The sequence below is a fragment of the Pseudophryne corroboree genome, chromosome 8 (assembly GCF_028390025.1).
Source record: "Pseudophryne corroboree isolate aPseCor3 chromosome 8, aPseCor3.hap2, whole genome shotgun sequence".
In the NCBI taxonomy this organism is placed as follows: domain Eukaryota; kingdom Metazoa; phylum Chordata; class Amphibia; order Anura; family Myobatrachidae; genus Pseudophryne; species Pseudophryne corroboree.
Window position 1 is genome coordinate 135945300 of NC_086451.1, and position 13189 is coordinate 135958488.

General features: G+C 47.7%; 1 protein-coding gene across 3 annotated transcripts in view; it reads right to left on the reverse strand.

Moving 5' to 3' along the window:
* Positions 1-10060: 10060 nt before the first annotated feature.
* Positions 10061-13189, reverse strand: part of TAF7L (TATA-box binding protein associated factor 7 like) — a 156127-nt gene continuing 152998 nt past the window's right edge. For all 3 annotated transcript variants that reach the window (XM_063936953.1, XM_063936952.1, XM_063936951.1), the window contains exon 13: positions 10061-10662. In XM_063936953.1, the coding sequence (XP_063793023.1) occupies positions 10618-10662 (45 nt within the window). In that variant the 3' untranslated portion in view covers positions 10061-10617. The remainder of the gene's footprint in view (positions 10663-13189) is intronic.

Genomic DNA, 13189 nt, shown 5'->3' on the forward strand with positions numbered 1-13189 from the left:
GGTCTTTACCAAGGTAATGGCCGGAATGATGATTTTTCTTAAAAGGAAACAAGGACGCTTTCCTGATAAGGGCAAGGTCCAGAGAACAGTTGGAGGTCGGAGTAGCACTATCTTAAGTAGTTCTACGTCAGCACGAGTGGATTCTAAATATTCCAAAATCGCAGCTTTTTCCGATGACACGTCTACTGTTCATAGGGATGATTCTGGACACAGTCCAGAAAAACGTGTTTCTCCCAGTGGAGAAAGCCAGGGAGTTCTCCGAGCTAATCGGGATCCTCCTAAAACCAGGAAAAGTGTCAGTGCATCATTGCACAAGAGTCCTGGTAAAAATGGTGGCTTATTACGAAGCAATTCCATTCGGCAGATTTCCCGCAAGAACTTTTCAGTGGGATCTGCTGGACAAATGGTCCGGATCGCATCCTCAGATGCATCAGCGGATAACCCTATATCCAAGGACAAGGGTGTCTCTCCTGTGGTGATTACAGAGTGCTCATCTTCTAGAGGGCCGCAGATTTGGCATTCAGGATTGGATGCCGGTGACCACGGAGGCCAGCCTGAGAGGCTGGAGAACAGTCACACAGGGAAAAAATTTCCAGGGAAGTGTGATTAAGTCTGGAGAATTCTCTCTGCATAAATAAGCTTAGACCAAATTTATAAGGCTCTAAACTTAGCAAGACCTCTGCTTCAAGGTCAGCCGGTATTGATCCAGTGGGATAACATCACGGCAGTCGCCCACGTAAACAGAAAGGGCGGCACAAGAAGCAGGAGGGCAGTGACAAAACTGCAAGGATTTTTCGCTAGGCGGAAAATCATGTGATAGCACTGTCAGCAGTGTTCTTTCCGGGAGTGGACGACTGGGAAGCAGACTTCCTCAGCAGGCATGACCTCCACCCGGGAGAGTGGAAACTTCATAGGGAAGTTTTTCAGCATGATTGTGGACCGTTGGCAAAGACCAAAGGTGGACATGATAGCGTCCCGCCCGAAAAACGGGACAGGTATTCCGCCAGGTCATGAGACCTTCAGGCGATAGCTGTGGATGTTCTGGTAACACCGTGGGTGTACCAGTCAGTGTATGGGTTCCCTCCTCTGTTTCTCATAACCAAGGTATTGAGAATTATAAGACATAGAGGAGTATGAACTATACTAGTGGCTCCGGATGGGCCAAGAGGGACTTGGTACCCGGAGCTTCAAGAGATGCTCACAGAGGACTAAGGGCCTGGGGAGCTAAGAAGGGACTTGCTTCAGCAAGTACCATGTCTTTTCCAAGAATTACCGCGGCTGCGTTTGACGGCATGGCGGTTGAATACCGGATTCTGAAGGGAAAAAGGCATTCCATAAGAGGTCATACCTACCTTGGTCAAAGCCAGGAAGGAGGTGACCGCACAACGTCATCACCACATGTGGTGAAAATATGTTGCGTGGGTAAGGCCAGGAAGGCTCCACGAAGGAAATTCAACTAGGTCGATTCTGCACTTCCTGAAAACAGGAGTGTTTTGAGTCTCAAATTGGGGTTCATTAAGATTTAAATTTCGGCCCTGTAGATTTTCTTCCAGAAAAAATTGACTTCAGTTCCTGAAGTCCAGATTGTAAAGGGTGTATTCCATATACAGTTCTTTTGTGCCTCTAGGGGCACCGTGAGATCTCAACATAGTGTTGGGATTCCTTAAAATCATATTGGTTTGAACCGCTAAAATCTGTGGATTTGAAATATCTCACATGGAAAGTGACCATGCTGTTGACCAATATCTCACATGGAAAGTGACCATGTTGTTAGTCCTGGCCTCGGCCAGGCGATTGTCAAAAAGAATGGGCGGTTTTGTTTTACAAAAGCCCATATTAGAATTTTCCTTTTGAACAGGGCAGAACTGGGACTCGTCTCCAGTTTCTTCCTAAAGGGGTGTCAGCGTTGTCACCTGAAACAACCTATTGTGGTGCCTGCGGCTACTAGGGACTTGGAGGACTCCAAGTTACTAGACGTTGTCAGGGCCCTAAAAATATATATATATATATATATATATATATATATATATATATATATATATATATATATATATATATATATATAGTTAGGACGGCTGGAGTCAGAAAGTCTGACTTGCTGTTTATATTGTATGCACCCAACAAGCTGGGTGCTCCTGCTTCTAAGCAGTCTATTGCACGCTAGATTTGTAGTACAATTCAGCTTGCACATTCTGTGGCAGGCCTGCCACAGCCGAAATATGTAGATGCCCATTCCACAAGGAAGGTGGCCTCATCCTGGGCGGCTGCCCGAGGAGTCTCGGCATTATAACTTTGCCGAGCAGCTACGTGGTCAGGGGAGAACACGTTTGTAAAATTTTACAAATTTGATACTCTGGCTAAAGAGGACCTGGAGTTCTCTCATTCGGTGCTGCAGAGTCATCCGCACTCTCCCGCCCGTTTGGGAGCTTTGGTATAATCCCCATGGTCCTGACGGAGTCCCCAGCATCCACTAGGACGTTAGAGAAAATAAGAATTTACTTACCGATAATTCTATTTCTCGTAGTCCGTAGTGGATGCTGGGCGCCCATCCCAAGTGCGGATTGTCTGCAATGCTTGTACATAGTTATTGTTACAAAAATCGGGTTATTACTATTGTTGTGAGCCATTTTTTCAGAGGCTACTTCGTTTTGTTATCATACTGTTAACTGGGTTCAGATCACAAGTTGTACGGTGTGATTGGTGTGGCTGGTATGAGTCTTACCCGGGATTCAAGATCCTTCCTTATTGTGTACGCTCGTCCGGGCACAGTACCTAACTGAGGCTTGGAGGAGGGTCATAGGGGGAGGAGCCAGTACACACCATGTGACCTAAAAATAAGAATTTACTTACCGATAATTCTATTTCTCGGAGTCCGTAGTGGATGCTGGGGTTCCTGAAAGGACCATGGGGAATAGCGGCTCCGCAGGAGACAGGGCACAAAAGTAAAGCTTTTACAGGTCAGGTGGTGTGTACTGGCTCCTCCCCCTATGACCCTCCTCCAGACTCCAGTTAGGTACTGTGCCCGGACGAGCGTACACAATAAGGGAGGATTTTGAATCCCGGGTAAGACTCATACCAGCCACACCAATCACACCGTACAACTTGTGATCTAAACCCAGTTAACAGTATGATAACAGAGGAGCCTCTGAAAGATGGCTTCCTAAACAATAACCCGAATTAGTTAACAATAACTATGTACAAGTATTGCAGATAATCCGCACTTGGGATGGGCGCCCAGCATCCACTACGGACTCCGAGAAATAGAATTATCGGTAAGTAAATTCTTATTTTCTCTATCGTCCTAAGTGGATGCTGGGGTTCCTGAAAGGACCATGGGGATTATACCAAAGCTCCCAAACGGGCGGGAGAGTGCGGATGACTCTGCAGCACCGAATGAGAGAACTCCAGGTCCTCCTTTGCCAGGGTATCAAATTTGTAAAAATTTACAAACGTGTTCTCCCCTGACCACGTAGCTGCTCGGCAGAGTTGTAATGCCGAGACCCCTCGGGCAGCCGCCCAAGATGAGCCCACCTTCCTTGCGGAATGGGCCTTAACAGATTTAGGCTGTGGCAGGCCTGCCACAGAATGTACAAGTTGAATTTTGTTACAAAACCAACGAGCAATCGACTGCTTAGAAGCAGGTGCACCCAACTTGTTGGGTGCATACAGTATAAACAGCGAGTCAGATTTTCTGACTCCAGCCGTCCTTTAAATGTATATTTTTAAGGCTCTGACAACGTCCAACAACTTGGAGTCCTTCAAGTCGTCTGTAGCCGCAGGCACTACAATAGGCTGGTTCAGGTGAAACGCTGATACCACCTTAGGGAGAAAATGCGGACGCGTCCGCAGCTCTGCCCTATGGCGAATGGAAAATTAAATAAGGGCTTTTATAAGACAAAGCCGCCAGTTCAGATACTCTCCCGGCCGAAGCCAGGGCCAGTAACATAGTCACTTTCCATGTGAGATATTTCAAATCCACATTCTTTAGTGGTTCAAACCAATTGGATTTGAGGAAATCTAAAACTACATTTAGATCCCACGGTGCCACCTTAGGCACCACAGGAGGCTGTATATGCAGTACTCCTTTGATAAAAATCTGGACCTCAGGGACTGAGGCCAATTCTTTGTGGAAGAATATTGATAGGGCCGAAATTTGAACCTTAATAGATCCCAATTTGAGACCCATAGACAATCCTGATTGCAGGAAATGTAGGAAAACGACCCAGTTGAAATTCCTCCATCGGAGCACTCCGCTGCTCGCACCACGCAACATATTTTCGCCAAATACGGCGATAATGCTTCGCGGTGACTTCCTTCCTTGCCTTTATCAAGGTAGGAATGACTTCTTCTGGAATGCCTTTTCCTTTTAGGATCTGGCATTCAACGCCATGCCGTCAAACGCAGCAGCGGTAAGTCTTGAAAAAGACAAGGACCCTGCTGAAGCAGGTCCCTTCTCAGAAGTAGAGGCCACGGATCGTCCGTGACCATCTCTTGAAGTTCCGGGTACCAAGTCCTTCTTGGCCAATCCGGAGCCACTAGTCTTACTCCTCTTTGCCGTATAATCCTCAATACCTTTGGTATGAGAGGCAGAGGAGGAAACACATATACCGACTGGTACACCCAAGGTGTTACCAGCGCGTCCACAGCTATTGCCTGCGGATCTCTTGACCTGGCGCAATACCTGTCCAGTGTTTTGTTGAGGCGAGACGCCATCATGTCCACCATTGGTTTTACCCAACGGTTTAATAGCATGTGGAAAACTTCTGGATGAAGTCCCCACTCTCCCGGGTGAAGGTCGTGTCTGCTGAGGAAGTCTGCTTCCCAGTTGTCCACGCCCGGGATGAATACTGCTGACAGTGCTATCACGTGATTCTCCGCCCAGCGAAGGATCCTGGCAGCTTCTGCCATTGCCCTCCTGCTTCTTGTGCCGCCCTGTCTGTTTACATGGGCGACTGCCGTGATGTTGTCCGACTGGATCAACACCGGTCTTCCTTGAAGCAGAGGTTCCGCCTGGCTTAGAGCATTGTAGATTGCTCTTAGTTCCAGAATGCTTATGTGAAGAGACTTTTTCAGGCTCGACCACACTCCCTGGAAATTTCTTCCCTGTGTGACTGCTCCCCAGCCTCTCAGGCTGGCATCCGTGGTCACCAGGATCCAATCCTGTATGCCGAATCTGCGGCCCTCCAATAGATGAGCCTCCTGCAACCACCACAGAAGGGATACCCTTGTCCTCGGCGACAGGGTTATCCGCAGGTGCATCTGAAGATGCGACCCTGACCATTTATCCAACAGATCCCTTTGCATGGAATCTGCCGAAAGGGATTGCTTCGTAAGAAGCTACCATTTTTTCCCAGGACTCTTGTGCATTGATGTACAGACACCTTTCCTGGTTTTAGGAGGTTCCTGACCAGGTCAGATAACTCCTTGGCTTTTTCTTCGGGAAGAAAAACCTTTTTCTGAACTGTGTCCAGAATCATCCCCAGGAACAGCAGACGAGTTGTCGGCATTAATTGGGATTTTGGAATATTCAGAATCCATCCGTGCTGCTTTAGCACCTCTTGAGATAGTGCTAAACCCATCTCTAGCTGTTCTCTGGACCTTGCCCTTATTAGGAGATCGTCCAAGTATGGGATAATTAATACGCCTTTTCTTCGAAGAAGAAATATTATCTCGGCCATTACCTTTGTAAAGACCCGAGGTGCCGTGGACAAACCAAACGGCAGCGTCTGAAACTGATAGTGACAGTTTTGTACAACGAACCTGAGGTACCCCTGGTGTGAGGGGTAATTGGAACGTGGAGATACGCATCCTTGATGTCCAAGGATACCATAAAGTCCCCTTCTTCCAGGTTCGCTATCACTGCTCTGAGTGACTCCATCTTGAACTTGAACTTCTTTATGTATAGGTTCAAGGACTTCAGATTTAGAATAGGCCTTACCGAGCCATCCGGCTTCGGTACCACAAATAGAGTGGAATAATACCCCTTCCCTTGTTGTAGAAGAGGTACCTTGACTATCACCTGCTGAGAATACAGCTTGTGAATGGCTTCCAAAACCGTCTCCCTTTCTGAGGGGGACGTTGGTAAAGCAGACTTCAGGAAACGGCGAGGTGGCTCTGTCTCTAATTTCAACCTGTACCCCTGAGATATTATCTGCAGGATCCAGGGATTTACCTGCGAGTGAGCCCACTGCGCGCTGTAATTTTTGAGACGACCGCCTACCGCCCCCGAGTCCGCTTGCGAAGCCCCAGCGTCATGCTGAGGCTTTTGTAGAAGCCGGGGAGGGCTTCTGTTCCTGGGAAGGAGCTGCCTGTTGCTGTCTCTTCCCTCGTCCTCTGCCTCGTGGCAGATATGAATAGCCCTTTGCTCTCTTATTTTTAAAGGAACGAAAGGGCTGCGGTTGAAAGGTCGGTGCCTTTTTCTGTTGGGGAGTGACTTGAGGTAGAAAGGTGGATTTCCCGGCCGTAGCCGTGGCCACCAAATCCGATAGACCGACCTCAAATAACTCCTCTACGCATCGCCTGTCCACTGTCGTGTCCATAAAGCTCTTCTGGCCGAAATGGACATAGCACTTACCCGTGATGCCAGTGTGCAGATATCTCTCTGTGCATCACGCATATAAAGAAATGCATCCTTTATTTGTTCTAACGACAGTAAAATATTGTCCCTGTCCAGGGTATCAATATTTTCGATCAGGGACTCTGACCAAACTACCCCAGCACTGCACATCCAGGCAGTCGCAATAGCTGGTCGTAGTATAACACCTGCATGTGTGTATATACCTTTTTGGATATTTTCCATCCTCCTATCTGATGGATCTTTAAGTGCGTCCGTCTCAGGAGAGGGTAACGCCACTTGTTTTGATAAGCGTGTTAGCGCTTTGTCCACCCTAGGAGGTGTTTCCCAGCGCTCCCTAACCTCTGGCGGGAAAGGGTATAAAGCCAATAACTTCTTTGAAATTAGCAGTTTTTTATCGGGGCACCCCACGCTTCATCACACACGTCATTTAATTCTTCTGATTCGGTAAAAACTACTGGTAGTTTTTTCACACCCCACATAATACCCTGTTTCGTGGTACCTGTAGTATCAGCTAAATGTAACATCTCCTTTATTGCCAAAATCATATAACGTGTGGCCCTACTGGAAAATACGGTTGATTCGTCACCTTCACCACCGGAATCAGTGCCTGTGTCTGGGTCTGTGTCGACCGACTGAGGCAAGGGACGTTTTACAGCCCCTGACGGTGTTTGAGGCGCCTGGACAGACACTAATTGAGTGTCCGGCCGCCTCATGTCGGCAAACGACTGCTTAAGCGAGTTGACGCTATCCGGTAATTCCACAAATAAAGGCATCCATTCTGGTGTCGACCCCCTAGGAGGTGACATCCTCATATTTGGCAATTGCTCCGCCTCCACACCAATAACGTCCTCATACATGTCGACACACACGTACCGACACACAGCAGACACACAGGGAATGCTCTATACGAAGACAGGACCCACTAGCCCTTTGGGGAGACAGAGGGAGAGTCTGCCAGCACACACCAAAAAGCGCTATATATGACAGGGATAGCCTTATGATTAAGTGCTCCCTTATAGCTGCTTTTATATTAATATATTGCCATTTATTCTGCCCCCCCTCTCTGTTATACCCTGTTTCTGTAGTGCAGTGCAGGGGAGAGACCTGGGAGCCTTCCTGACCAGCGGAGCTGTGACAGAAAATGGCGCCGTGTGCTGAGGAGATAGGCCCCGCCCCTTTTTCGGCGGGCTCGTCTCCCGCTATTTAGTACATTTAGGCAGGGGTAAATATCTCCATATAGCCTCTGGGGCTATATGTGAGGTATTTTTAGCCTTTTTAAAGGTTTTCATTTGCCTCCCAGGGCGCCCCCCCCCAGCGCCCTGCACCCTCAGTGACTGCCGTGTGAAGTGTGCTGAGAGGAAAATGGCGCACAGCTGCAGTGCTGTGCGCTACCTTAAGAAGACTGCAGGAGTCTTCAGCCGCCGATTCTGGACCTCTTCTTGCTTCAGCATCTGTGAGGGGGCCGGCGGCGTGGCTCCGGTGACCATCCAGGCTGTACCTGTGATCGTCCCTCTGGAGCTTCATGTCCAGTAGCCAAGAAGCCAATCCATCCTGCACGCAGGTGAGTTCACTTCTTCTCCCCTCTGTCCCTCGTTGCAGTGATCCTGTTGCCAGCAGGAATCACTGTAAAATAAAAAACCTAAGCTAAACTCTCTAAGCAGCTCTTTATGAGAGCCACCTAGAATTGCACCCTTCTCGGCCGGGCACAAAAATCTAACTGGAGTCTGGAGGAGGGTCATAGGGGGAGGAGCCAGTACACACCACCTGACCTGTAAAAGCTTTACTTTTGTGCCCTGTCTCCTGCGGAGCCGCTATTCCCCATGGTCCTTTCAGGAACCCCAGCATCCACTTAGGACGATAGAGAAAAGCTTTTTAGATGTGCCCTGTCTCCTGCGGAGCCCGCTATTCCCCATGGTCCTGACGGAGTCCCCAGCATCCACTACGGACTACGAGAAATAGAATTATCGGTAAGTAAATTCTTATTATTTGAGGAAGCCATTTATTCTATGGTCAATGCAGAGGCAGCTTCCCCATTCTCAGGTGACAGATAAGTGTTATCAGGGGCGTAGGGAGGGCGGTTCCGGTGGAGCTCGAGCTCCAGGCACCCAAGACAGTACAGGGAGCTGCAGCTCGCAGCCGCAGCTGTCAGTGACTGACAGCTGGAAGCCCGAGCTGCATCAAGTCTCCCACTCCCCTGCGCTCCGTGACTTGCGTGTGACGTCATGCATCACATGGACGGGAGGAGACGCGGCCAGGTGAGTTTTTTTTTGTATTGTTTTCTTATACGTTTGCGGTGCTACCAACGGGCACAGCTAGAGGGGGCATAATTACTCTGGGCACAGCTACAGGGGGCACAGCTACTATAGGCAAACCTACTGGGGGCACAGCTACAGGGGCCATAACTACAGGGGGCATAACTGTGGCCACGACCCTTTCCTATGAAGCCACACTCCTATTTTCTGCTGCACGCACTATGTGTAACCTGGGGGGGGGGCGGCGCCGCGCCAAAGGAAACTTTCGCCCTGGATGCCACAAGGTCTAGAACCGGCCCTGGTGGCCACGCCCCCAATTCAATACAGGGGAGGGAGCAACGAAACATACCTTGCTCCAGGCACCATGACACCTTGCCACAGCTCTGATCAGGAATGGAGACAGAACCAGATGTTAGAGCTGTGCTGACTGGTGGTAACATCTACATGACAGACAGGGCAGCTAAATGCCAGGGTGGAGTTAGGTTACTTTTTATGTAGATATAATTAATCATACAAGATTAACATTGGTTTTCTTAACATGGATTGCCCCTTGAAGTGCCATGTAATCAATAAGGTCTTGCTTATAGTGTTCGTTACCAATTTAGAACATTTAATTTACATTTTTATGTTGCACAATGGTCTTAGATGGTAATTCGCTCACTGAATGCCTATGGAGACTTAGGACCAAAAAGGCGCATAACTGGTATGTCTAGATCAGGCCTGGCCAACCTGTGGCTCTCCAGCTGTTGTGAAAGTACACATCCCAGCATGCCCTGTCACAGTTTCGACCTTCCCTAATAGCAAAACTGGGATTCGTAGTTTTACAACAGCTAGAAAGCCATATGTTAGCCAGACCTGGTCTAGATCATGTGCTGGCCATACACCAAACCAACTTTCATCTAACTAGTTGGCTGGTGGAAATGAAAATCTGGTAATGTATGGAAGCAAATCAACCAGCAATTTGCTTCCAAACACTGGAAAATGGACAAATACTTCTATAGACAAGTTGTTTAAATCAAATAGATTTAACCAATTTGACAGAATGCCTGTTTTCCGATGTTTGGCAGCAAATTGCCGATTGTCATTTGGTCTGATACAGTATCAGATTTTCATTCCAAGCATTTGGATGAGAGTTGGTCTGGTGTATGGCCAGCTTTACTCTGCAGTGGATTTGCAGTACTGGACTTCAGTATTTCTCATTTATGGGTACTAAAAATGCTCAGTAGACATATTTCTTCAGTTTCTGGCTTTATTCACAAGTCTTCATAAAAGGGTAAAAAACAAAGAAAAGCAAAACACATTTCCTCAACATTAAGTAAACAACGATGCCCCACGCATAAGGGCAAACTCTGCAGTTACTGCGGTTCATCACTGGCTGGTCATTGTGCTCACAGTCAGCTGGCGTGGGAGAAACCAGTGCATGTAATCTCTATTGGGAGTTGCAACAAAGACCAAAGTTCTTATACTGAAAAGAATCGTATATATCAAACATCTTACAATGATATATCCTTATGGAATCCGTTGTGCCAATTGGGTATTTGCAGTGTTGCGTGAGGCACAGATAGTAAAGGGTATATATTTACTATACTGCAGATTTTAAGAAGTGGAGATGTTGCCCATGACAACCAATCAGATTCTACTTGTCTTCCAGAAGGTCCTGGATAAATAATAGTTAGAATCTGATTGGTTGCTATGGGCAACATATACCTTTCTAAAAAAAGAAGAAGAAAAGAACGCACTTTAGTAAATATACCCCTAAGTGTATGTGCAGTACTGGTACTTGGTGCCTCACTTCTCTATTAGGGCCTCAAGTTGCTCCTGCAAGGAGGTCACCTACAGAGGAAAGATACAAAGGATTAGGATAGGAGGTTCGTCTCAGAACAATTACTTACAGTTCTTGGCAATCTGATCACTGTACGAAGCTTTCAAAGTTATCACTATGAACGCAACAAACAGACATATGCACACACAGGAATGTTATAACATTTCATGTAAGAGAATACTTGCCTACGAATTTAACAAAAAAAGAATTCTAATTAGCTACAATAGAAAGAATATTCATATGGATACACGACTTCAGTACGCTTGACCGCGTACAATACCAACACCTGCATCCTGATGTTTGTAATCCCGACATTGGTGAGGTAAGTATGTTACCCCCAAACTCCCCTACCCCCTCAAATCCTCCGTTCCTGTAGCTTAACCCTATCCTCCGCCCCTGTGGTGCCTCCCCCTTCCCCACATCCTAACCCTTCCCCCTTAGTGCCTAAATCTAACCTCGGCATCTTAACTGCTTTCCGGATACACTCAGTCAGATTTAGAGCTACAATATAATTTTGGAATTTTGATAGATATATTAATTCCTTTTAAATCATGTCTTGACACTCGTGTTTCTGAAATCATTTTGTTTGCTAAGAGACGAGAAAAGCAGTATGCTAAAATTAATTTGTAAGAATGCAAAAATAAGAATTTACTTACCGATAATTCTATTTCTCGTAGTCCGTAGTGGATGCTGGGGACTCCGTCAGGACCATGGGGAATAGCGGCTCCGCAGGAGACAGGGCACAAAAGTAAAAGCTTTAGGATCAGGTGGTGTGCACTGGCTCCTCCCCCTATGACCCTCCTCCAAGCCTCAGTTAGGATACTGTGCCCGGACGAGCGTACACAATAAGGAAGGATTTTGAATCCCGGGTAAGACTCATACCAGCCACACCAATCACACTGTACAACCTGTGATCTGAACCCAGTTAACAGCATGATAACAGCGGAGCCTCTGAAAAGATGGCTCACAACAATAATAACCCGATTTTTGTAACAATAACTATGTACAAGTATTGCAGACAATCCGCACTTGGGATGGGCGCCCAGCATCCACTACGGACTACGAGAAATAGAATTATCGGTAAGTAAATTCTTATTTTCTCTGACGTCCTAAGTGGATGCTGGGGACTCCGTCAGGACCATGGGGATCATACCAAAGCTCCCAAACGGGCGGGAGAGTGCGGATGACTCTGCAGCACCGAGTGAGAGAACTCCAGGTCCTCCTCAGCCAGGGTATCAAATTTGTAGAATTTAGCAAACGTGTTTGCCCCTGACCAAGTAGCAGCTCGGCAAAGTTGTAAAGCCGAGACCCCTCGGGCAGCCGCCCAAGATGAGCCCACCTTCCTTGTGGAATGGGCATTTACATATTTTGGCTGTGGCAGGCCTGCCACAGAATGTGCAAGCTGAATTGTACTACACATCCAACTAGCAATCGTCTGCTTAGAAGCAAGAGCACCCAGTTTGTTGGGTGCATACAGGATAACAGCAAGTCAGTTTTCCTGACTCCAGCCGTCCTGGAAACCTATATTTTCAGGGCCCTGACAACATCTAGCAACTTGGAGTCCTCCAAGTCCCTAGTAGCCGCAGGTACCACAATAAGCTGGTTCAGGTGAAACGCTGACACCACCTTAGGGAGAAACTGGGGACGAGTCCGCAGCTCTGCCCTGTCCGAATGGACAATCAGATATGGGCTTTTGTGAGACAAAGCCGCCAATTCTGACACTCGCCTGGCCGAGGCCAGGGCCAACATCATGGTCACTTTCCATGTGAGATATTTCAAATCCACAGATTTGAGCGGTTTAAACCAATGTGATTTGAGGAATCCCAGAACTACGTTGAGATCCCACAGTGCCACTGGAGGCACAAAAGGGGGTTGTATATGCAGTACTCCCTTGACAAACTTCTGGACTTCAGGAACTGAAGCCAATTCTTTCTGGAAGAAAATCGACAGGGCCGAAATTTGAACCTTAATGGACCCCAATTTGAGGCCCATAGACACTCCTGTTTGCAGGAAATGCAGGAATCGACCGAGTTGAAATTTCTTCGTGGGGCCTTCCTGGCCTCACACCACGCAACATATTTTCGCCACATGTGGTGATAATGTTGTGCGGTCACCTCCTTCCTGGCTTTTTCCCTTAGGATCCGGCGTTCAACCGCCATGCCGTCAAACGCAGCCGCGGTAAGTCTTGGAACAGACATGGTACTTGCTGAAGCAAGTCCCTTCTTAGCGGCAGAGGCCATGAGTCCTCTGTGAGCATCTCTTGAAGTTCCGGGTACCAAGTCCTTCTTGGCCAATCCTGAGCCACGAGTATAGTTCTTACTCCTCTACGTCTTATAATTCTCAGTACCTTAGGTATGAGAAGCAGAGGAGGGAACACATACACCGACTGGTACACCCACGGTGTTACCAGAACGTCCACAGCTATTGCCTGAGGGTCTCTTGACCTGGCGCAATACCTGTCCAGTTTTTTGTTCAGGCGGGACGCCATCATGTCCACCTTTGGTCTTTCCCAACGGTTCACAATCATGTGGAAGACTT